General features: G+C 38.5%; 1 protein-coding gene across 1 annotated transcript in view; it reads right to left on the reverse strand.

Annotated features, from left to right (window-relative positions):
• Nucleotides 1–27,050, reverse strand: part of b3glcta (beta 3-glucosyltransferase a) — a 54,396-nt gene that overhangs the window by 15,923 nt on the left and 11,423 nt on the right. Inside the window, exons 3-9 of the mRNA XM_034113200.1 lie at nt 17,787–17,826; nt 8,685–8,794; nt 4,811–4,887; nt 4,010–4,121; nt 2,883–3,019; nt 2,695–2,758; nt 1,550–1,681 (exon numbers count right to left, since the gene is read on the reverse strand). Of these exons, the coding sequence (XP_033969091.1) occupies nt 1,550–1,681; nt 2,695–2,758; nt 2,883–3,019; nt 4,010–4,121; nt 4,811–4,887; nt 8,685–8,794; nt 17,787–17,826 (672 nt within the window). The remainder of the gene's footprint in view (nt 1–1,549; nt 1,682–2,694; nt 2,759–2,882; nt 3,020–4,009; nt 4,122–4,810; nt 4,888–8,684; nt 8,795–17,786; nt 17,827–27,050) is intronic.

The raw sequence follows: 27,050 nt of genomic DNA on the forward strand, positions 1-27,050 counted from the left end.
TTACAACAAACATGAATCAGTCTTTTGACCACATAATGCACATCCAGTAAGTGGCTTGAATCCCATATGAAGAGCATCGGATTGTTAAATTGTGAAAGAGGGCAGGGTTGAAAATATCTGACATCCCAAATTCGACTCGCTTCACCAACTGTCAACAAAGCTCTCATAAAGTTATTGATTATTCCAGGGTGCTTGCAATTGCCACCTGAAGAATGGTCACGTCTTCTCAGCTGACAAACCACATGTTCTCTCAGCAAACAATATACTAACAATATATCACATACCATGTGGAAAGAACATTTTTGTGATTCAACACTCCAACAAGGTCAGAATTATAATATCCTATAACATGGAACATTTTTTGCGATAAACGCAAGTGCACTGGCAATCTTGATTAAAGTAGACTTACATTTTTTTCTACATGACACTGTAAGTATCGACCTTACTTACTGTGTGGGCCAATAATGATATATTTTCACTAGCTGGCTCCCACTCAGATTCAACGCAACATCAAGTACGGCCTCAAGATACTGCCAATTATTATTATTATCATCATTCTACAGTAAGAAACGGCCTGACCCTAGACTTTTTTTTTGCACATGCAACTCACTGTTATATCTTTTCTCTGTATTATATAGTTTGAAAGAACCTACACATAAGATCAATTTCTAAAGATCATTGCTATTTCTGTAATAACGTTTCTAATGCACTTAAAAAGACCATCCTATTCAACGACTAATTAAAGTGCAGTGCAGCACCAGTTTCTGTCAGTATCGCTATTGGTTGTTTCATTTAAATAACACTTCTGCTAAAAAAATTATATTTCTACAAAGAGACAACACGACCAGCTTATTCGCAGGAATAAATGATCCCTTAGACGCTTATGCTTTCACCACTTAACATTTGCTCATGTAACACAAATCTGATGACTACAGTATGTGTGAACAAGGGCCAACAAAAGAGATGAAGAGGATAAAGGAGAAGAAGAATTTTAGAGTTAATTAGTCATCAGCTTACATCGCAGATTTGCATGTGAATTTCCATTTGCTTGGACAAGACAATGAAAGGATGAAGCCAGAAGGCAAGCCAAAAATGTGTTTTAAATACTTTTAATGTTAGAATAAGACATCAGTCAGAATTGGAGATGGATACCCTTGACCACATTATGATGGAAAAAAAAAAAATGAGGTCGTAACTCTAGAAAATGAGAGGACACAAACGGATGTTGCTAAGCAACGGAGGTGTATGTCATTTTTGGTGGATTACTAAATCTAATTTAATAAGCAAACTTCCTGTCTTTTTAGGTTAATGCACAATGTTCTACTGAATGGAGAATAAAGGCAGTTACGTTGAAGGCTGCGCTGTGAAATATTGGTGCTGTTTCCATGTTGCCGTGGGCACAAAAAGGCAGAATATCGTACATCATCAGAGAACCGCCAGCATATCACAGTGAAGTGCCCTCGGTTTTATGTCGTTTAATTTTGTTCTTTTACCATTTCCAGGGAATTGAGGACAACCTAATTGATGTGCACACAGAGCCTGTACTCACACACAGAGGAGGCGCGGTGCTCAGAGACGTGGCGCAGTGCTGGGTCTGGGGAGAGCCCTCCGGCTCCGTGCACAGCTCAGGAACGCCAGTGAGATGTGGACCGTTGCCATTGTCCCAGATATACAAGGCAACCTGTAATAAACAAAGATGGTTTTTTTCAAATGTTAAAGCTGAAGACAAGATGCAATATAATAGAAATTAATCCTTTATTATAAAAATGTACCGAAGACACGTGGAATGCTTCACTCTTCTTTTATAGTAAACAACAATTTTGCTCTCACATCAAATGTAACATTTAAGATAGCTTTCAAAAGACAGACCAAAAGGGAGAATTTGAGAGCTGTTGAATATCACAGTGATGAAGAACAAAGTAAAATCTAGGATATAGTTTAACTATTCTACAGGGGACGACGCAGCAGTACAGTAAAAGTATATGTAATGAAGACAGTGGCATCAGTGCTGTCTGAATAAGGAACAGTCTCACAGAATAGGAACTACAGAAACTAAAAACTGATGTTTTGCCGATGTACAGCCTGCAGCTAATCTACTGACAGTGAACTGGAATGACATTGAGGAGGCATGCCATATTTGTCTGTATTTGACAACATGCAAGTCATCTTATTATGTACTGAGGTTGCAGTTGCATGTTTGTGATGTGCATTGTGTTGTTTCAAGTCCCATTAATCTGCAAAAGCACAATTTTATAATATGTCCATTGATTCCATTTGAAAACTCAGCATCCTTTAAAAAGCATACATATAAAGAATATACGGTATTGTAATTGGATCTTGGGACTGAGATCATGCCATCTCTTCCTGAACAACCTTTTACCGACTGAGCCTGATAAGTCCAGCGCTGTGTTTACTCTACGAAATCCCTAGGTGCCTACCCGACTGAATTTCAGTGATAAAAATAAGAACCTCAATGCTGCACCATGACAATTCTCCAAAGTAATGAGATTTCACTTCAAGGTTAGATGGATTTCATGCCTTGCTCTTTTTGTGTAAATAAATTATAGTAGGTTGGCACTGGCTCAAGTGTGAGAAAGGAGACATTTGTGAGAATATGGCTAAAAACCAGCAGTCTCATCTTCACTCCAGCAGACACAACAGGTCTATGACCGTGTAAAGTGCATGTTATCTCACCTCATGCTTCAGGTCAATGGTGAAGTCAGATTTAAGTGGTTCATTTCTCACTTTGTCAGCGAGCCTAAAATAACAAATAACAAATCACAGATTTATGGTTGATATACAGTATGACATAAATACAAAACTCCACAGAAAATATTACTGCAATGATAACATAACGAAACTGATTTACTGCCCGTACTCACCGAACAACAAGGGGGGTGCTTAAGGCCCAAGCAGCAACAAAGTCGGGATATTTAAAGATGGAGGGATTCTCTGCAAACGCGTAGTGATGAATGATAGTCGACTCCTTGTCATACAGCGGCTTACCGAGAAACCACTCCTGATAAATAAGAAGTGAGGGACAGGATGTCAGCATGAGTGCAGGTAACCCGTCTTTCCTGTAAGATGTTACACTTTGTCATTTTATTCTTGTACCTTTAACATATTGAGTTAATTTGAAACTTTTAACAATGCCAGAAAACCTTTGGAAGTATTTGTAGGAACCACGTTTGTCACTGGCTGGGAAGATAATGAGATTTCTTGACAGAACAAAGATCTAGACTCTTTTCATAATTGTTGATGCATCTGGGGTAAAAACAATCTTATAGAGAAAAAACACAACATGGGATTTTTCTTATTGCAGTTTGATATGAAGATGGGACACACGTCTTGTGTTGTCAATCTTCTCAAGTAAGCCTACTTCCCAAAATTGCTTTAAATGTATATGTATTGTAATGAAGTTACAGGCGCTCATGTAGTCATTCTGCTAACCACATTTTTTATTCAACACACTGACGTGGTTGCCAATAGATTCATCTAACATCTGACCTTTTTCTCCACAGGATGAGTGTGAGGATAATAATGAATTACAACTATGGCTTAAGTACAAATGGCAACAGAAAAAAGCCACATTCTCTAACATGTGCCATTTTTGGTTATTTAAAAAAAACTGGATGGAGAAAGCTTTTGCTAAGATTGGTTTAGTAAAGATCTTTCATTAGACCCACAGTGTACAATTTTCTGAATGGCAGCATTTATCTAATACACTATTTATATTCAACCTACTCAACCCATATACACAAATAATTTCATGAGTGGGGACACTGAGCTTAAAGGAGGTCTACAGCAGAGACAGGAGTGACATGTCTGACAGGTTACAAAGTGAGCTGGCAGAGCTCAGTGCAGGAGCTAAACTGATACTGTCAGGATTGAACCAATGATCAACTAAGCTGGAGCTTTGGTCTCGCTGATGAAATTGGCATAGAGAGACAGAGCAACACAGACAGAAAGAGACAGGAAAGGGGGTTTAGAGGGAATATGTAATACTTACTTTATTCTTGTCAAATTTTGAAAGGACTTCAACCAGCTTAGTCGTCTTTACATTTGTTTCCTCCTCAAGAAATACAATCCAGGAGGAGTTTTTCCCGAAGGAGTTCGATAAGCTGAGACAAAAGAAATCAAAACTAGAGTTAAATAATGAACCAGAAATAAACGTAACATTGCCATGCACACACAAACTCTACTGAACATTGTTTTTTTGTTTTCATTTCAGTCCATTGTGAGGTAGTTTCTAACTGCAGCTTCTGACCCAGTCAGATCAAGGCAGCCACACAGTTTCCCTCGAGGGGAGAGAGGCAACAAAACATCACAAGCACACAGACTTCTTTCAGAGAGGGCGGCTCTGTAATGATTTGGGATGCTTTTGGTGATCTATGTCCTACATCTTTATGATGGAGGAAAAAAACACACATGTTATTTCACAGCTTCCCACAACCATTATTGAACATATATTGGATTTTTAGAAGGCCCACACATGTAGATGACTGGAACTAATGTCATTATCATGCTGCTCAGGCCACCAAATGACTGCAGTAATAGGGTTATTGTTGCAGTTATAGAGACATTAGGAATGTTTTTATTATAATGTGAGGCAATCAATCACAGTTATTGTGTAGATAATAGCTTCCCAGCAATCTGTAGCCCTAAAACGTGGTTCAAAATGTCCTAAAAACCTAAATATAACTTCCTAAATCTCAACTGAACTCAGACACAAAGTTTCTGACATTTTTGTCACATTTTGAACCCTTAAATCAACATTCTCATTCGATCCTGAGAGTGCAGGCATACTTACTTGGGCAGCAGAGGAAGGATACTCCAATCTCCCTCGTGATCTGATAAACTATGAAGAAGCAATACCACCGGTGGTTTCTGCACACAAAAAAACCAGCATAAAGAAAGATACAGTGATTTCTGTATTCCTCCAACAAAGTACACAGAATGGGACAGGCGTGATTTAGAACTGGTTCATCAGCATTGACAAAGGACTGTACTAGTATTTGGATGTTTTAGCCCATACAATTCACACACACTCTGTTAAAGCTAATATTGCAATTGAGGCCGGTGTTTTAATTTGTATTTCAATATATTTCATTATCACTGTATGGTACTGCACTTTGAGATATCTGCACTGCTTGAACTCACAGCAAAATGGTGTAAAGTTCACCAAAACAGCAACGAGAATTAGTGTTTTCACATGTTCACATACTTTGATGAATGAAAATAAACCTGGATTGATTTGTTGCCTATGGGTGTGGGCTCTGTCTAGCCGAATAATGGTCCCGATCAGCTCTCATTACACTCTTATTATCACTTATTTGAACTATCCCCAAAGTTCGTCCTGATGGGCTTCATCAGGCATACATTATGTAGTCTGACTTTGGCTTAACGGAAATATCACTGAAAGCAAGCACGGATATTTCAGGACATGGACAGTGCACATAATCACATCCAAATAGGAGGACTGTTTTTCAGAACACTGCTCTGTAGTGACGACAGAGAGTATGTGTGTGTGAGAGCCAGTGTTTCACACTGCAATGAAAACAAAGCAGCAGAGCGTGAGACCCTGTGGCTCATTACTGCATGGTCAACTCATCATGCAGGAAGTCAGGGTGAACAGTCTCCTCTCAGCCATTCTGTATGACAGCACGCACTGTTTGATTTAGGGGATGAATCTGACACTCTTTATATTTAACTAGTCCTATTAGCATAATAGCTCTCATCTAATATGAGCTTTATCTTTTAACTAAAGCTGTAATGACACCTACGATGCTTAATCCTTGATGTTAGCGCCATCACGGTTGAGATAAAAGTATAACTTAGAGAAAAACGAAATGTTTTCTTCAGATTATAATGCAATCTTAACGATTATGCTTTAACTTTAAAGAGCTATTGGCAATCCAATGATGAAGGAGGACCTCAATATGAGGAGGCGGTGTTGTGTGCAATCTGCAGACTCTGCCACAGATAAGAGCTGTTTCTTGGTTACTTGTAAGAAAAGAAGGGGGTCACTGAACTACACTTTGGGGATGCCAGTGAGGGGCAAGTCTCTAAATGAGGGGATCCATGTTAACATATTTTCATCCCAGTGGCTCCTTAAATGGATACATTGTAAGATTATTCAAGTGATGCATAGGAATGCAATTAGAAACATGGTGTATTTCACTACTGCCGCTATGGGTTTCTGAGTTTAATCTCGTTCTGTTGAATGTCTCTGTGGACATGAGCATCGGCAAAACGACAAAACTACTGTGTTAATGTAATGTGAGTTCCTCCCAGAAGGCACAATGTCATGTAGGAACATAGGCTGTGAGCAGCCACATAGAATACACAAGTTCCTGTCCGTGGGAGGCTTTGTGATATCCGCAGATTACACAGTCAGAGGAGGATAAAATGGAAACATTATGCTCAGGGTGAAAAATGCGCGGAGACAGACATACTGATAATTCACGTATTTTCTGTCTCTGAGGTGCTCTGGCCTAACATTCTGATATTTAGCAAAACCAAGTCAGCTCTGAATCATTTAGGAAGCTTTTTAATCAAGTAGTTTTATATTACAGATCTTTTGATCACAATACTGGCCATTCTTTCTTTTGTTTTAAAGATATTTGCGAGACATTAAAAAGGGTTTTGTGTGAAGCAAAGCATCAAGATAACAAGATACTGTACATCAAGAATGTTTTACATCTACAAACTAAAAGCATGCCTTGTATCATTTGACTTTAATCTTTTCCCTTCAGTATCGCACAAACCCTGACTGTTAAACAGCAGATTTGTGTGTGTTGTGCCTCGGAGGAAGTGGTGGATGGCTGGTTGTTACTTCTTAAAAGTTGTGGGTGGTTATATTTATGATCAATCACAGAGTCTACATTTGTGTCTACAGTATACTCTAAATGTTAATAAAAGGAGAGTTTTTTCCTGATTTTTCTTCTGTGGAATCCAGCACTAACAGTAAGCCACAATTCAGTTATCACTAGGGCTGGTATCTATATAAGAATTAGGAAGGGGAAATTAAATAGTAAAAAATTGTGTTCGAAGTCGTCTTTTTGTTTTTTTCCCAATTTCATCCTTACCTTTATACAGATTTGGATCCAGATTAAATTACCCTTTTTCTTTTGTTCTACTATTAAAACGATTTGATTTTTCAAGGACTATGCAGCCTTGGTGGAGGTATCGCAGGTCTATGTGCTGATGTATACCTGAGGCTGAAGATGACTAATTTTGATTCTTATATCGCTTTGAAAAGCTGTCAAGTCTTTACTGCCGCCTCTTTGAGAAGTTGCTGATTAAAACTCTCCCTGGACTTAGTTTGTGTAATTGCATGCAACAGATACTATAACGCCAGACATCTCTGAGATCATAAATGCAAACACAACATGATGTGTTATTCATAAAGTCTGTCTCTCCTTATGAAATGTGACGCCTATTAGTGTAACAGAATCTTCTCATGATAAATCTTATCATCTGGCACAAAGTGATGCCACAATTCATTACAGGAAACATGAAACAATCCTTTCAAACTGTTGCCACATTCAACTTATGTGATTTCAAATATAAGATAACATTTATTTTAGAGCAATATATTTCAAAAGGAGTGGCATATTTAGTATTGTTCAAAACCACAACAACAGCACTATGTGTCATTATGACAAATAATGACTCACTATGATTATTTATATATCTTTTTAGTTGGGCACAGTCAGTGAAATGCAGATTAAAGTTTTGAGTCATCCAGCAGTGGAAGACACTGAGACAACAACAAAAAATCAGAGACCACAGAAACATAAACTCATATATGAGATCTAAATTGGTCTCTTGCTACAGGAAACACAGCGAGCAGTTCCTCCATTTAATTTGCTATAATGTCATTAGGGATGCTACATTCAGTATTTAACTAAATGGAATAACTCATGTATTACATCTTGCTCTGAAGAGATTCAATGAACAGAAATAAATTGGCCTTTCGACCTGTAAATATGCACTTTGTCTTCCTTTGACATAATGCTGATGTGCTTACTCATATTTTACAAATTGCATAAAATAATGAGTTATTTTCCCAAGAGAATACATTGTTTTTCTTTCCTGCAGCATTCTTTGGAATATCTGAATTAAAATCAGGAATTACAATATTAATTTGGATGAACATATGCTTATGGATAATCATCGCTTATCCTTTAAATATGCCTTCAGATATAGAAGGTTGATGTTTTTAGAAGAACAATTGCATATCTGAATTTCAAAGCCGCACAAATATCTGGATTTTATAAATATCTGGCATTTTAAGTAAGCACATTATCCGCTGTAGCAAGGAACCGAGGGTGTTGCATATTTCACAGTACCCTTTTACATTTCGGACGTAAGAGCTTTCATATGGAGGGTCCATGAATAATTCTTCATACTATCATTAAACATTAAACATTATCAAGTAATTAAGCAACAGTTTGACACATGACCAACACTTGAAAAGCATTCCGTTTTCTATGTTGTGCAATCATGTTTTATTTCTCCTGAATGGATTTTATATAAAAAAGAAATGTTACAGGTTAAAACGACTCTAATTCAGATGTTACTTTTTATGCTACTGATGGTCATTACCTACATTATGTCTTCTAAAATGTATTCCAAACTAAGAGCATGTGTGCTTGAGTGAAAGGTGTCTTTAATCTTACCTCTTTCAGAGTGTGAGCCTGCTGCAGTAAGTCTGCTCTCAGTCTTTCTGCCTGCCTCACATGGAAGGAGTTGCTCTGACTCTGGATGACGAACACTATCTCCCGCAGGTCTGGAAGAAAACACAGGACAAAGCTGTGAGACTGCTCACACACTGTGAAAAAGGATCATGGCAATCGATGACCTTCTGAGAGGAGGACAAGATAAGAACCGCGGTGTGAATAACTGAGGTGGTTTTGCTAATCTCCATTATTGGCCTGGTGATAATAACCAGCACATCAAGAGCTTAATTGGCTCAGTGAGAGAGTATGTAAATGTCACAGCCCAGACTGTGTTACTTAATAAAAGATTAGCAGTCAGAAGAGTCTTCCCCTGAGGTGCCGTATCCACCCAAAAGGTGGACACGGCACCAGCTGTCCACTTCATTCTGAGCTGCATTAATATTAAAACTCAGAATAGTTGCTGCATGGTAAGGCCAAGGTTAACAGGGACCCACTTGCTCAGTTTGAAAAGCGGCTAATGCGGGCTACTTATATGCTGACAATATGCTCAGATACCATCTTTGTCATTGACTCAGAGGCTTGTAGTTCCTCTTTATGTGAAATCCATTTACAGGGTAGCAGCAGTGACACAGCTCAGTGAAGAATGACATTGGCTGCACAAACACGTCCACATAAACCCGGTGGCTCTCACGACCAGTACAATCAAAACTAGACCAAAGGACCGGGGGGGGGAGGGAAAAAAAAGATCTGCCATTCTGTCTTTGGCTCTGTACAATCACATTTGACATCTCCTTAATCCGTTAGCTGTCCCTCAAACCAACCTGAAGTCTGCAGGAACTGGCTGGAATGAATGTGACAACAAAAAGGCTTTTCAAGAATTAGAAAAGCAGAGAGTTGGGAGCCAATATCAAGGTGTCAAGTACAAAGAAAAGCAGAAGACATGTCAAAGATTTCCTGCTATGACAGGCAGCTCAGAAACTTCCCAATAATGAGATGTACTGGGATTTTACTTTCCTCTTCATTTAGGCTCAAACTAAAATAACAGGCTTTGTGCAAAACAGAACTCACTTGCTTGACGTTTTAATTAGCTACTTAAGTATGTGTGCAGCATATAGTCAGAAAGGGTGTACCAATCATAAATTATGATCACCAGAATAACTTTTTCCCATAAAGCTTTGCAAAATGTGCTGATTAATGAAATGTAGTGTTAAAAAATAATAATTTGGTAACAGCCACTAGTGACAGGACTCTTATCTTCGCAGTGGAATATTGCAAAGGCAACAAGAGGAAAAAGGGAAAGGGCGAGTGCTGACAATGTCTGGATTAGATAGATAGCCTCCTCCTCAATTACACTACTTTAACCTATTCCCACCCTGGGTAAGCATATTAACAGCAGGTTCAGGGGTAGACACTATGTCAGGGTACAGTATCTGTGTCACATCTTTTTTAATTAAGTGTTGGTGGGTGTGACTCCCCTTTGCTCCGCTGATAACAAAGGTCCCATTGATCCTGGAGCCCTGGAGAAGGGGGGGATTTACTTACTAAATCTCAGCATGTCCATCTCCCAACAGATCTAACCTCCAGCGGGAGCTAAGCTTACAGAGCGAACACCACTAGACCACCTCTAAATGTCCTTCTGCTGAGTTTGCTAAATGAATGGCTGTGTGTGTGTTTTTTTCACATAAAGCAGTGCATTTTAAAGCCTCAGGTGAGCTAGCAGCTTCCTGATACTGCACAGTACAGCAATATTGGCTGCATGAGACAAACAGCAGAAATCAGATAAGAAGGTTGCCGATTCCTCATTCTGCAGATAATGCGAACCCCTGATGTCAAAGCAGAGGAGAATCCGGGGCAGAAAACGAAAGTAATTAAGACTGAATTCACGTGCCTCATCTCCGCACTAATGGCTTTCGATTAATCATCAAACAACATGGAGAAAAGGAAAAGTCCCGTTATAACGCCCTTCTTCCTCCACCTCCATCATTCTGTGCCCTTCTCCTATCAGGTAAAAATCACCTCTGTGCAATGCCTAGACACTCGCGGCAGCCAATGCAAGATTACAACGGTGAAATCGATATGTCTACCAGTATTTAATTATAGCACAAACTACGCCTTTGGTGCCAAGGATTCCACCTTTTAAGTGGATGTGTGAGATGATCCACGGATGCCTCTGATCTGATCTGATCAAAGGAATATGAATAAGAAAACATCCAGAATGCTTGTAGCTTTCCCTTGCATTGCTAGGGTGTTATAAGAGGATGTTAAAGGGGCCCTATTATGGTTTTTGGAACATCCCTTTCCTGTTGTGTGTTATATAGATTTTAGTCCTTTGTTTACTTCCACAACAAAGTTACTTCACTACGTAACACTATTGGCTAGCGCCTAATCATAACATAGCCGGCCAGCTAACCAATCAGAGCAGACTGGGCTCTGGTTTCAGACAGAAGATGAAAGGAGGTGCTGCAGCACAGGAAGTATGAGGAAAATAAAGCACTTTGTGAACATTAAAGTATGTAAACATGCCACAGTAGCGGCACAAAATACAATTATAAAACCTGAAAATGGTTATAATAACTTCAACTTAGAAATGTGTGCACCACAAGCTGACTGCGATATAGCTCCATTATATATGAGAGAAGCAAAAACCGCCTACGGCTGATATCTTTAACACTTGGCGAAATAATCTAAATTGATAAATGTGTCTTGAAAAGTTTAGGAGAAGCCAAGTTGGTGCACATCCTAAAAAAAACTTTTTATTTTTTAAACTTACACAAAAATTACATTTGGGTTCAAATAAATTATCATTCTAAAAGGCATGGCACGTATCTGCTAGTGTATCTGTAGACTCTTCCCTCTTCTTGTAAAGCCCTTTCAAACTTGAGACTTACAAAGCGCTATATAACTAAAGTTTTATTGTCTTTTATGTGGCAGTTACTAGTGTATTTGCATAGGATGTTGTCGGGTGTTTGTGGTCACTGCTATAGTTGTTGCTTGACAGGGGTGTATGTATTGTTTTTTCAGTTTTTACAATTGTCACAGAGGTAATGATTTTAGTACCAGCAGTTTCAACTCTAGTATTAATAATAGTATTCCCAGGGGTGCTATTACGCAATCAATTCATCTGCTTAATAGAAGGGCGAAGATGTGAAACGGCAACCTGGTGCAAAACATGCCAGAAAGCTCGTTTCTGGCAGTTAAGTGAAATACAAGGATGCCTCTTGGCTGAAAATAATATGCCTCGAATGAAATAGATTGAAGCTTGCTCGGGAGACGAAGTCAAAGCCCCGGTCACATTGGAACAGATGATTTTATTTTGCCAGGCTGATGGAACTAGAAAGCATGAGTCTAGTGTGCGTTTGCCTCCCCTCACTCATTCAGTATTCCACTGGGGCCACTCCACAGAAGAAAAAAAAAACTATCAGCCTTGAAATATATTGGATGAAATGAGACACAGGGGAATACTGCCTCTTTCTTTCTATGATCTGATGCCTTTCTCAATGCCACCCTTTAAAGGCCTCCCCAACACTGTGTGAAGGCTTGTCAGCACATAAGAGGGGATAGGATCAGACTGATTAAAGAATCAAGGACAATAAACTACAACGTGTTTGTATTTCCCGGTGTGTGCCAAATACAAGAGGGTGTAGTAAATATCCGCACTTGAATGTAGATTGTGCGCTCTCGTTGTGGCCTGGCCCTGCAGTGTTGTCACCTCATTGACACAAATCAATAGTGACACTTCCTTAGAGCAGGATGGCAGACGTTGCCAAGTGGCAGAGGAGCTGAGAGCTCACTGACCTCCAGGCACTCCTGGAGCTCTGTCATCTCCATCAGTGTCACAGAGCAGGTGCGTGTAGTCACCAGAGCTGTTTCAGGTAAGTTTCCTCCCAGCCTGGACTATCTGCATCCCCACAGTTAAAGAAACAATTGTCCACCCAAGGAAACCAACAGAGAGCATGCAGATCACTAGTGTAACTTCAATGATAAATGCCTGCTTGAGTCGAGAGGGATACAATTCTGCAAGTGGAGCCATTAGGCTGTTGTGGTAACAATGAAACTGTCATAAAAGATCCTAAGCTCTTCATTGCCAGCACATTTTTCAAAGATGACTGAGGATGTCAATAGCTCATTTCCATAGGCTGACTTTCTCATCCAGCAGCTGATTGTGCTGCTGTAAAACCTGCTCCACTCCAATGACTCACAATATTGAACTCCCCGAGACAAAATGGCACAGAATCATCCTTCTACTAAAAACTCCATCTCTCTCCACCTCACGTCCAAAAACGGTGCATCCGAAACACATTCCACACTGAAGAGAATTGGGTTGCAGTTTCCTGGCCAAACTAACCATGACCGTCACACCACACAGCACCAGGATGTAATAGCCAATCCACAGACAGCAGGTGATATCCAATCTGGCAGCCCAAATTCAATATTGCAAACTTTTTAGTCTGTTGAGTTTGATTTAGCCGTATACAAATAATTTACCCTCCCTATAGGCAATCATCTGGTGTGGCACAGGCCTATGTCTCATACAGCAAGTGAAACGATTTTCCATCAGCCCTCTTCTCATATTCATACAGACTTTTAATTGCCTCGCACACGATCAATAGAGAGCATGATGTATTTAACTTTCAGCCTGCTGCTGAAAAGGTCAGAATCATAAATATCTCTTAGTAAGTCGAGAGGAAAATAGAAGAGAGGGGGAAGAAAGGAAGGAAGTGAAAGAAAGAAAACCAATCGAGTGATAGGGAGATGCACCACAATTGCAAAAGAGGAAGGGAATAAATGTGTGAGAGAGAGATAAGGTATACATATATATATATATATATACATAGGGGAAAGCTATGAGAAGAAGTAGTGATGCAAAAACCCATAAAACAACCACACAGTAAATGCAACACGTAAAATGTTGGGAAAAACGGTCTCCAATTTGTGTTAATTACACTCATTAGAGTTCATAACCCTATGGACATGTGTGCTGAAGACTAATGAGAGTTGAACTCAACCCTTAAACCTCATTTAGAATCAATAATTCAGGAAGCTAGGGCAATTAAAGCTTAACAGATTCCAGGGTTTGCTTACAAAAGCCATTCATTATTCATAATAGTATTATTTGACACCACTTGGAAATAGAGTTATTTACCTGGCTTCTGAAAGGCTGATTTCTGTTTTTGATGGATGAATCATTTCATAGCCCATACATCAATATATGCCAGCACTGTTTGGAACAATTTTGAGAATGCAAGTGCGGTGTTCATTTAATGAGGAAAATACAGTTATTGGCTGTGCTTAGAATAGGAAACACAAACAAGCAGAAACAACGACATGCAGCCAGGCACAACATGAGGGGTTAAGAGGCAGCTACAGAAAGGTTAATACACAGGCAGTGTGAGTTGGTATGCAGGAAGAGTTAGTTTAATATCTTGTGAACATTCTACCTTTTGAAGATGCAATGCGAATGGCCTGAAAGCTGGCTCTGAGCCACTTCATGAATATAATGCCACCTCTGAAAGGACAGTAGCACTGCTTTCCTGGGCCAAATAATTGTTACAGTGACAATCTGATTTAAATTCTGGCACAACCTCTCCGCTCTCAAGCAATTCCATTCATTGTTTGTGGCACAGAGTTTCCCTGAGCCCTCAACGACGCTGTACTAAGAAAAATCCAAGTTTAAAAATAAAAACTGCTAAGTCAGTGTTACTTGCGCCTGCTGTTTGCTGGAATATTTGTCTTCCTCCCACATAATTAGGAACCAAAGCTAGTCATTTTTTTCCCCTACAACACCCGCGTTGACAATTTGATTATGGTGCTATTCCCTTATAGTCAAAGAGCAATGGTTTATTTCCATATGTTCAACAATCATTCAAGGAAACAAAGATGAATGACCAAGATAAACTGTAGAATCCGAAAAAAAGGTAGAAACCATTATAGAACTGAGCCAAGAGTTTTTTAGTTTTAAGAACATAAGAGTAATAATAACACACTGCTTCATTGTCTCTGTTTTAAGGTTTCTTTCACCTTTCGACTAGCAGAAGTTGCAGTTACTTGGCGAAAAATAAGTATGTCCATTCAAAATATGATTTCAACACGTTTGTATATTTTTCTTATATTTTGTACATGTTCCAGTTAATCGTCTCCATAATATGGTTGAAGGAAAACACTGTGCATCAAAACCCAAGTGTGAAAAGTCACTTTTAATGTAGGGCCTTGTCATTTCTTAGGTTTTAGTGGTAGTCAGTGTAAAATCAAGTAGCAAGATAACATCTTGATTGAAAACACAAAGATAGATAACTGCAATATAGCAGATCAAAACTTGTATATCTGCACTGATTAGAGTGAATAACTAAAATGAAGAAAATTCTGAGGAATACGATAAAGCCCCCAATAAAAATAAAAAAGGTATATTATGTAAAATCATAGTTAAGTAAGTAATACATTTTTGTTATGGTCTGGGGAAAAGCTAACTGGATTATAATCGAAACTGCCTATGTTAATGTAAAAATATTAATATCGGATGCATTTTTATGAAATGATGACACCATAAACATTTAGATACATTTCCTAGTCACGCTTTCACTCTGCAATCCGGTCCGCCCTGGGAACAATCTGCAGGGAAATGAAAACTCGATTCAAAGCACAAACAAAGTGTGACAAGTGACAACCTTTGTGCAACAGGAAGAGGATAATGGGGTTCCCCCAGCTATATCAGTTACCAAAAGAATATTGTTTTTTGTAGTTTCCATCCTAACCATGGAGATCAATATAAAGTGTGTCCTATGTTGTTGGCAGTTACTCTGCACTGAGGAAAATGGAAAGTGATTGAGTTCTCTTTGGAACGGATGCATCAACAATAGTATGATTGGAAATGCCAGGTTGGGAAAATATGTCAGTTTCCACTTTAACAGCTTCTCTTGTACAAATACATTCATACCCTGTACTCCACATGTATGAATGTGTACTCTAAAACAGGAGCAGTGAGTCAGAACACATTATCTGAAACTACCCTCTATAATTTTAAAGTTTAAAAGAAAAAAGTTCTTGAAATTCAATTCATTTTCTGTGAATCCTCTACTGTGAAACTGCATATAAAACCTCATTTTAACTACACATTTTCTTCTTCAGACGACCGGTCTCAAAATGAAGTGAATTGACTGAATTGATTGGCCTAGACAGCCAAAGGCCTTACACGATTTGGGATGTGAGAAGACGAAGAAGAACTGTGATGCAACAGTAAACTGTGTTAAAAACAGACATTTGTTGATTGTATTGTAGGAGATTGTGTTACAATCAGTAGGGGGTTAGGGCCCTGGGCACGGATAGAGAGCGTTATAAGCAATCATATTTTAATCATGCCATTTTGAACAATTTATTTTCCTTGGGCATGTCTGTAGGTGAAGTTCTCCAAGGTTTTAGCTATTCATGTTGCTAAGCTGTAACAATAGTCAAAAATGTTAAAACACTACATGCCGCACAATACTGTATGTCAAGAGGACTTGCAATGATTTTTGTATGTGAATGTGTTATTTTAGATATGCATAGTGTACAACTGCATAATGCCCAATTTCATTCAGACTTAAATTAAACATCAATCCCTTTTAGATTTGGCACATTGTGTTTACTCCAAAGAAACATTGTTTTGTGATTACATGGAACATCTTCTAAAAGTCACCGGCTCCTTCAGAAAAAACAATCCAGGTATAACTTTGCTGTTCTCTGTATTTTAAAACAATAGAAAGCCAAACTTTCTTTTATTCATCTCCTGAATTCCTGCCCACATATAATTTTCTCTGCAGGCGAGTGTAGCTTTTCAGCTGTGACAGAGGAAAATTACTATAGTGGTGCCAGATAGTGAAGCTCCAATTTTTTCGAGATAGCTGTCTGTTTGTATTTTCTCTCTGTGCTGAGGTGCCAAATGAGAGCATTATGAAGTTGCTTTTGTGCGCCTTCACATCTGTGGTGACCCAGTTGAATGAACAACAGGCAGAGGTCCAGGAAGCTCCAAACTCCTCTGCAGCCTCCCGAAAATCACTCTGAGGGTGATTGTATGAGCTCCCTGTAGCATGAAAGGCATGCAGGAGATCCTTTTATTTGCTCTAATCCCTGGTTGCTGTCAGATCGATAAAGAGATGGGACTATATTTATGAAAAAGTCAGAGGAACTGTGGAGATTACATTTTCAAGGCAGGCATCAGACAAAAGCCCTTTTACCAACAACATATTCAAATGTCACCCTTTCCAACATTTTTCATTTCAAGATTCACTGTTTTTCAATACTGTTAAAACTGATAAATACTCTGTACTGTAGGTCATTCCTTTGAATGTCATCCAACATTCCTGTTTCTAATACAGACAGACTCAAATATCAAAACAAAGACCCAATAATGACCCAACTATCAAGACAGCAGCAATATCCTTGATGTGAATACAAATGTTTATAGACATAATAATTACTATAGTCTCTGATAACATCTATTAAGCATATCATGATTTCACAGGGAGCATCTGATTTTTTATTTTATTTGTTAAGAATAAACAGGGTTACATTTGTATATTCAGGAGGGAGATATTCGTCGCTTGTAAATGAAAACAGGGGTGCGTTGAGAACTGCCTTTTTTCACGTCCCTAGCATGGTGTCCTTGATAAAGTCTTTAATTTGTCCCTTCACAGCGTATGTTAAAAATACATCTGACCCTTAAATAAAATATTAGTTAGGACATTTCCACCAACATTATTAGTTTATTAGAAAGTATACTGTACAAATTATAGGTGTGATGAACCTTTCTCCAGTCATATACTTATTATTTTATTTATGTACTTTTTATAACGTGGCATATGTAGTTAGGCTACTTTTCATGATGCAACGGATATGCCCCATGGACTCCTATCTGCAATTAAGTTATATGTAATGTGTCATTTTAAAAGTAGGGTCATTTAGAGCCATTCTCCTAAATGGAAATGCCTTAAGCGTTGTGCTTCAGTGAGTATTTCATTGGCACCCGTGTGTACAGAATATTTACAATTTAGAATATATTATTTTATGTTCTTTCATCGTTTTATTTTCCTACATTTTCGACTACTTCAATTGTATACGAATAAGACTTACCCAGTTGATTGTGCTGGATGACAAGCATATCATCTTGGCTCTGAAAAGACAGAAATACTTTTTTCAATAATTACAGCAACGAAACATTTCTTCAAACACATCTTCAAATAATGACCTATATACATCCACTTTTACGTTGAACAAAAGATGCAGAAAATGTCAAAACATGGCTTGTGTTAAGGAGCTCAGTTTCAGCTAAATACTCCATTTCATCTTCCTAATCATTAATTAAGGCTTAGTAAATGAGGAAAGCCCTATGGGTTATTTGGAGAAATAATGGGTGATACCCCACGTCATTAGTCCTTCTTAATTGTGTGGGTTTTGTGCCTGCAGCATTTAAGCTCAGCGCATTCGGCTCCATTAAGGCACTCAACACTGTTCCACCTCCAGAGCTGTCGGGGTACGCTGCAGACCGTGGAGGGATGAGTAAATCAATCACAAGCCAAGCTACCTTTGAAGGGTTGTCTTTTACCTCCATCTTTCAGAGGAATTCTTTCAGTCTTGGGAGAAGGCGAGAACGTGCAAGTTCTGGCTCTTTCAAGAACTCAAGAGCGGCAGAGTATTAATAGATAATGACAAACCCAGGCCTGATTTGATTTATGACTTCCTCTAGACTAACAATCATTTTACTGGCAAGCTGTTGCAGCCTTCAGAGAGCTTAACTAAGTCATAAATTCACTCTCGGTGGGTGTGGTGCAGTGGTTACAGAGAATCACATTTGGTGGCTGTTGTGTGAAGAAGCCTATATGTAACGCACTATCTCAGCACATTTGGAGGGAGGGCAATTTTCATAATAGAAAAAGAAACCTATTAATTTAGTTGATTGCCTGCACATGAACAGTTTCATATGGCTGTCATGACCACATATCATTTAATTTTTGGAGGGGCATTTGTTTCCTGCACTGTCGTATCTTTCCTGTTATATTAATCAAATCCTGAATCAGGAGTCATGCAGGCACATTTTCTGATGAAAGAAATGACAGAAGGAAGTTCTCCATATGCACAGCGAAGTGGCGTGCATATGTAAGGCTCTTTGTCTTTCCTGATTCATCAGGTGATCAGAGTTAAAAGGCAAATATATGCACAGGCAGGCAAGATCATATCAGGATGATTTAATTCAGTGGGTACAAGACATCAGCTTAATTGGACTCAGTAGCATTAGTCATGCCTGCAAGGTTTCTGTCTCATCTTATCAAACACTACTCTGAAATCATTTCCTCAGCTGAAGAGAGAGGGCACCTCGAGAAGGAATGCATCTGACATACCCGGAGAATCTGACTCGTTATCAGATAATAACTCTAATCAAGCTTTGGTAAAGGCTAATACTCATAAAACAAAGTTGTGACAGAAGACCGGCAGCTGCAAAGTTTTTCGCTCATTCTTCTCCGACAGAGAGGTGACAGAAAATCAGTGCAATGTAACTGTAGGAAGAAATAAATCAAGACCTTCGAGGGATGAATTAAGTGGTTGCTGAAACGTTACCAATATTATTGAGTTGTGTGTGTCTGTAATGCATACAAGTTAACTACATGACACTACTGTAGATAAGACCTAATGTTTTATGGCAGGTCTTAATCAAACTTGAATGAGAAATCTCTAAATCCAGTCGTATACTTTTATACATCAATTTGTAATGTTGCTGCATATTTCAGAAGTTATTTTGTAATGAGCTGTTGTAATATAGGCCTTGTATTCCCAGTATTAAAAACAACTGTGCAGCGTTCTGTTGTCTGTTTAGCCTTCAAGCTCATTAATGCATTACTATACCTCCACTTCTCAGATAATATGTTGTTATTTCTGTATCTAATATTTAGATTGAATGCCTATATATCAGGTTATGTTGTATTTATACTTGTTTTAATGCTTTCCTACATTTTTCATTATGACTATTATAAAACTCCAATGCTTTGTAGGCAAAATTAAATTATCATGCAATTTATCCTGTATTTTTAAACGGAACTAAAACAATAAATCAATGTTTGTTTGTTTTATAATATACATATACATTTGATCGTAAATCTATGATCAAATGTAATCAACAAGGTGAATGAACGCGTTTAAAAAGTCATTCTTTGGATCTTTAAATCCTGAACGTTGATCACTCTTCAAAAGAAAATCGCAGCAGTTGAGTGACACCAGGGCGACAAATCTTTCTCTGGTAAATGATCTTATAATCTGCAGAAAAATGAACTCCGATCAAGTCAAACATCGTTTTCGCCATTACTGAGAAATGAATTATCCTCAGCTTACAGAGCTCAACACTTTCTGGCCTTGTATGCTTCTGCACGCAGGTAACGCTCTCCCTAATCCCATCTGACAGCAGGCTGTCAGCCATTTGCAGCAGAATCAGAAACCCATAGCTGTTAGAAAAGGAATTGCTATGAGTCTACACTGTCTATCCATCTGAAGGGGTTAGTTTCACCATGCCTTGAGCGCTTTTGGTGTGTGGCACCTCAGCACTGATGTAGACAGACAGAAAGGTTGTGCCTCGTGTAGCTAAACCTCAGAACAGCAGCACTGAGCCTACGGTTTTCCCGAAAGAGGTGTAGAGCGAACTTCTTGAAAACGATGCTTAATGTGATTGTTATGTTATCAAGGACATAAGCAAAGACAACCCTTTGAGCCCTGCCTTTGATTTGGCGGCTCTTCAAAGACTTACAAGGCAAAGCTCCTGCCCCCTGCGACAGCTCTCAATCCCGAGGGCTCAGACGCTCCACTGATGTGTGTGACCTGTCAGGTCGCGTTAGCTTTCTCTTCACTGATGGCAACAATGATTCAAGGTTGCAGGACTCTCTGAATTTTGACATATGAGAAAAATGTGTGATGTTACCAGACGCTGGCTGTCTAGAAGGACTTTGAGATCCTTGGGAACCAAGGAGGACACCGTTATTAATGGTGGCCCTTCTGTATTTAAATTAAGTGAGGATTCAAATGGTTTGTCGGTAAAGTGCAAATTGTCAGCTTAATTTAGAGGAGGATTTCAGATCCTTTGAGGTGTTTAAGAATTAAAACGCCTTTTGTATGCTTCCTTAATGTCAGGGTGCCAGAAGAAGTGACGGATACAAATGTTATTCAAAAGTAATTTTATATTCACAAGTAAAAGCCCTTAATGTGTGATGGGTTAATGGCTTGAGACGTCTGCTTCCTTTGAACATTAGCAGGCAATTCTTCATATCCTCTTTCTGCATTTTGTTGACTTTAAATGGAAAATAGGAAAAAAAGAATGTTGATAACAGTCATTCCAGAATCAGGCAGTTAGCATCCCTGAAACGAGAATCTAATAGGGTGCCATTCACTGGATAGTTACATACATGACATCATGCTAGAGGATCGAGGTTGAAGCTGCATGTCTCAGATAAAAAGTCAGCATCCTGACTAGTTGGTGATCTACGAAGTAGATCAAAGGAAAATGTAGGAAAATTGATAGACGAGAGCATTTTTCTTTTTTAAGTTAAACCCAGTACACTGTATATAAAAGTATATTAACTAGAAGTCTACACTTCCCAAAATATAATAAAGAGCAGGACAGAAGATAAATACTACACAGTGCATGTGTTAATTGTGGACAGGCTTTTTATATAACCCGTAAACACACATGTCGTAAATAATGCACTCCTTTGCTTTAACATCAATGCTCACCGAGGCCCACTACTAGTTGGCAGACTTGCAGAGGATTGCAGGTCCGGGCAGATAAACACACTGTGATACATTCTTTCTCTAATGCTCTTGTATTTTTGAAAAGGCAAAAAAAAAGGCTTTCTTTTCTTAACTCTTTAAACGCTGAATTCTATTCTTATAAAAGAAACTATGCACACTGCTCTGGCATGTGCCGTAAAACAGCAATAAATATGTCGTCAAACAGCAATAAAGTTGCTAACTTGGCAACACTGAAAAAACATAGTAATTATATGTAACTTTAAGATGTAATTGATCGGTGATAATTAGATGTTTCTTTAGGTATAACATTTGTGCTATGTGTAGCGTAAAAGTGCTACAACTGGCATACAATGACAAATAAATTAACCTTGTCAACAACTTCTAATGACACAATTTTCTTTTTAGCCTCCATTTCTCTCCTTTTGTGTGAAAAACAACAACGCAGTCTTAAAATAGATTTGATTAACAACAGGTGGCTCAGCTTCGTTAACAATCTAGAATCTAAAAGTGTGAGTGAGCGACTAATGTTGCTGCATTTCAATTTCACATTAGCAACTTAAATGTAATTAGCAGGATAAATTACAGTCAGCAGAATATTGCACTCCAGCAGGCCGGGTTAGATCTACAGCTACTCACTTTCTGTCGCTTCAAATAGGTTTTTGATCTGAGGACCAAAGGCAAATCTGGAAAAATAATTATCTTTGCAATCCAGTACAATTTTGATTATTTCCATTCTTCCATTAGCTGATGCACTGCTTTCTGTCTTCCTTCACTAATAACGTATGTTGAGGCTGCCTTCTTTTTTTTTTTCAGCTTTGTGACTGTTAATGTTGTATTTACCTGAACTTCAAAAGTAGCTTTTAGTGAATATTTTTGGACTGAGTATTTTTCCCCATTTCTTTGAAAAAATAAATATGTATCACTTTTTTTTTCCAGGTCCACTTGTTAATGCATCAATAATAGCCTTGTGTTTAATTCTCTAAAGTTTTTAGGTTCGTATTTTGTATTTGTCATCTATAATGGTACAATTTCTCACACAGTAAAGCAGTTCAACAGGGCCACGCTCACTTAGTTAGAAGACTGTACCGCATTCAGCTTTGTTTGAGGCAACCAGACCGCACAAAAATGTTGACATTGGTCCAATTCTGGTTGCCTGGGGCAACTGTTGCGGTCAAGCCCTGCTGTGCAAGTTATTTAGGGTCACAGTACTCCCTGGCCTATAGGTGAGACGGCTGATATATTTTACCAAAATAAAGAGTGTATTTACTCATGAAAACATAACTCAATGTAGCTTTCATGCTTTACTGTAAATGTGGCTTACCTGAATCGGGTTAAAGAGTTACAAAATGACACTGTTTGCTGTGGGGTGATTTGTCAGCAGCATTATCCAGCATCTGCATCTCTCAAAATATATTTATTTAAGTGTTGTTAGTGTCTTAGACATAGAAACAAAACATTTCAGTTAATTACCAATTTAACTTAAAGGTCTCCTATCATGCTATTTTTAGGCATAATATTATAGGTCTCAGATATATAAAAAAACATGTCTATGAAGTGTTTTTCTCAAAATACCAAACGGATCACCCATTCTAGCCATGCTTCATATCCCTCTATTTCACTTCCTGTTACTAAAGTGCTGATTCTGGGTATAAAGCTTATATATAAAAAAAAAAAGAGGGGGTGGAGCTTATGCCTGCTCATGATAGCAACGTTTCTGATAAGGCCGTGGGTGTAAAGCCAGCCCACATTGCCGATATTACGTAATATCGGCAGCAAATCTGGATCAGCTCCGTTGTTCCCCCGTTTTTAGAGATTTGCGCACAGAGGAAAAGAGAGAGGGTTTTGTTTTCTGACACTTTGTGAGTTCCCTGACACACCGGGGACACATATTTATGTATAAAAGACATCAAAAAGTGCATTTTGCATAATAGGTAAAATACGTAAAGCAGCTCTGTAAACAACCTTCCCCGTGTTCTCCTTTGAGAATAAAAACTTCAACCAAAAAGGTCGAAATGTAAATGAACTTGAAGGGAGACCATCATGATATCTGTCTACATAAATGGAGACTCTATTTTGATAGAGGCAATCAAATATTTCATGAAGCAATTACTTTAGTGATCTGTCATGGGCAGTAGTCACCGTCACACTGAGCAAAACAACAATCTGCCACACAACATAAGACAACATCATGACCTTTTCAATTAGACGGTGACAACGTATAATTGATTGAAGGCAAATCTTTTTTACTGCAACATTTTTTTTAACTTATTTTTGGTCTTTATACTGTACTGTGGACCTCACAAATAAATGTTGTTTTGATATTAGGATTCAGTAAGAGATAATGTCAGTAGATACAATTGATTTACCGACTGGCTAAACTGTAGGGAATGCTGGAGAATGAAAAGCTTGTATCCATAAAGTGACAGCTGTTTAGGCAGCACAAATTACATTTAAAGTGATGCTTGGCAGAAAGCAAGTAAACTTGCACACATCAGAGAAGATGCTTTTGTTCAAACCAACATGATGACTTAAGTTGAGTTGGTTGTGTAAGAAGGCAGCAGCTCTTTTCCTTCAAGAGTTTTCATTACGTCCACAACTGATAGCACTTAAGATTGAGTGCACAGAGATGGTTATCTTTACTCTTTAAATATAAAATGGGTGGAAGGTCTAAAAAGTGTCTCCTATCTGGGTTACAAGGTTGGACTATTTAGTGGAAGTTCCTCATAATTTCGAATTCAAATAATTGTGCCGTTTCCACTACCTGCTGCTAAGCCTTAAGATGAACCCATAAGAAAATGTTTGTTTTAAATGAAGCTACCATTTAGCTTTGAAAACACATGAAACAGCTCAATGAATTAACAAAGATCAGCACTTTCAATTACTTCTGGTGAACTGGTTGTGTTCTTGTGAATTTTGTAAGAGTTGTTGTTGTTGTTGGTTTCCCCCCCCCCCCCCCCCACATTTAGTAGGAACAATCCCTGAAGGCAAAGTCATCCAGCAATTACTTTTAAAAGTGTTTTCATGTGTCTTGAGAACATCCATATGGTGCCAAAGTGACAGGAACTACTTTTTCCATTGGCTTTGCAAGACCCTCAGCAGGAAATGTGTAAATAATTTCTCACACTGTGCTGTCCGCCTGTATTCTTCTCAACGTTTGGAAGTCCTTAGTGCATGAGATCAAGGCAGTTCTGCTTACAATCGCAAACCTGTACTACCCTGTTGTTTAGCCTGTTTATGAAGCCCTGAAGCAGCAGATAATCACGGTACCTGTGCTTGTCTTCGCTAACTTATCCAAGTCGTTCTAAGTTCAAACTGATGCCAATCATCAGAGGCTTCAGGCCGTCTACAAAGGAGGAGGGGGGCGAGAGTAGGAGGAACTTAAAACGTGTCTCTATGCAAGCAACAGACTGTGTTCAAAGACAACCACAGAAAATTACTGCTGCAACCGTAGTTCCTGCTTTACATATCACATGCCTTTTGTAGCAACGTTAGATGCAACTACAGTATACTGATCAAAGCAGAGCATCTTTTCAAATATCCTGCCTGCAAACTTTAAAAGAGGATCATGTTTTCCTCCACCGTGAGGGAGCAAACATCAGCCACGGGATGCGGAAACACATTAAAAGATTATTTATCTATTTTATAAAACATGTTGATGGAAGTGTTATACTAGTTTGGTTGTTGCTACAGTACTTAGCATTCGGATATCAGCGTTACCCATATCACACACACCACAGGAGCCCCCGCAGATTTAGGCGGATTTTATTCGTGATGGGATAAGCCCAGATGTTTGAAGTTATTGCCAGATCTTCAATGCTGACCACTGCATGGCCCAACATTATGTGAAACAGGCTCTACACAAACAGTGAATACATTTGTGTTTTCTAAATGCCGTGCTAACAAATTAGCTAAATATATACAATACTACAATGTCATCTTCTCAGAAGCCAGGTAAATACTTTCTATATATTAGTGGATTGTCTATACACAATCCACTTATTTCTTGATGTTCTGCCATTCAAAAAAAGAAAAAAAAACACAAAAATAATTTGCAAATTCAGCCACTGTCTGTTATCAGTCCTGTGAGTTGAAAACTGTATATGTTTCTAAACAACTTGTTTAATTTAATGAGTAAAGGTGTTGGACACCCAAGTTCCAGAGAAACAAATCTAATACATATCTGCCCCCTCAAAAATTCAAGGAAAAGATATTTGATAATGTTTTGAGGCAGAAAGCAAAAAATTGTGATATTTGATTTGTCCAAAACACATATTATCTTTTTGATCTGGCAGTCTATTAAGATACTTGTTGTTATATATAATCAGATTTGTTGCACTAAAATATATTACTGACAGAAAGGTTCCACATACAGTTCATTGCACCTTTGTTTGAAAGGCAATCATTTTCGGTTGGAAGAGCAATAATGAACTGCCTCATTCAGGAACTGGTTTACTTTTGAAATAATAAATATGGTATGCAAAGTTTAGAGTCTGCTAATTTCTCAGGAGTATGTAAATGACTGCCCGGCCTACTGCTATGACTTTCTATAACTAACCCGAGTGCTTTCATGACCTACATTTGTATTCCTCTCTAATTTGTTAATGTTGTTCTCATGGCTCAGGAGAACCAAAAACAGGTCAACAACCAGGTTTTCACTGCAGGTGGGCTTTGTGAAAAGACACTAAATATAATACTGACTACACCAGATACGAAGTGTAAAACACATTTTGGTCTTACTCTCCAACTGGGGGATTGCTGTCAAAAAGCGATGTTAAAAATGGTATTGTGAATTCATTAAGAAATACAGGGCATGCTGGAAGAGTAAATGAGACAAACCACCGAAGTGAATCATGGCATGGGTCTGCCACTGTTTTTCTCTTTGTGTTTTTCTCTTCCTGTGTTCCCTCTGCTACCTTGTCTATGTGTCCCGATACCAATGTCGCCCCTGAAACCATGAGACCTGAACCATCACGGACTTAACTTCAAAACAGCATAATTAAGCAAAGAAAAGAAGAAAGAAATTGTGGATGAATATAATTGTATTATATAGCCTATGCTTGCATACCTCTGATTTCCTGTGCTGTTCAATAGATATTATAATGGGCCCGGGTGACAGAGCAGTAAGCTAAGTAAAGGTGCCCAGCTATCACTCAAAGTATTCACAACTTTTATTAGGTATAACTGTAAGCCTTAATAATATTTAAACAGGTAAGCTATATGAAACATTGTCAGTTTTTGGATAAAAGGCTGTAAACAATTTGAAACCTGTATTTCTGCTGTAAAGCTGGGCATTTTAACATTAGGTTCTTAGTAGATTGACTCTCTTGGAGGCCAGCCTCAAGTGGCTATTCAAGAAACCACACTTTTTAAATCACCGTAGGTTGCCGCTATGTTTCAATGCACAACACTATGAATTGAAGGTAGTTCCCTGGGGCAAAGTCTTGAAAGACATTATGGAAAGTGTTAAATAAAGGCCTGCTGACAAACTCTCCCATGCTTTCACTGCCTGCGGTGCCGCCTAGCAGCTCTCCATCCCCTTCTTCCCTCTGTCGTATCTGGTCATCCCCTCTCCTCCACACATCTCTGTCGATAGTGACACAAACCATA

This window comes from Trematomus bernacchii, unplaced genomic scaffold (genome assembly GCF_902827165.1).
Source record: "Trematomus bernacchii unplaced genomic scaffold, fTreBer1.1, whole genome shotgun sequence".
In the NCBI taxonomy this organism is placed as follows: domain Eukaryota; kingdom Metazoa; phylum Chordata; class Actinopteri; order Perciformes; family Nototheniidae; genus Trematomus; species Trematomus bernacchii.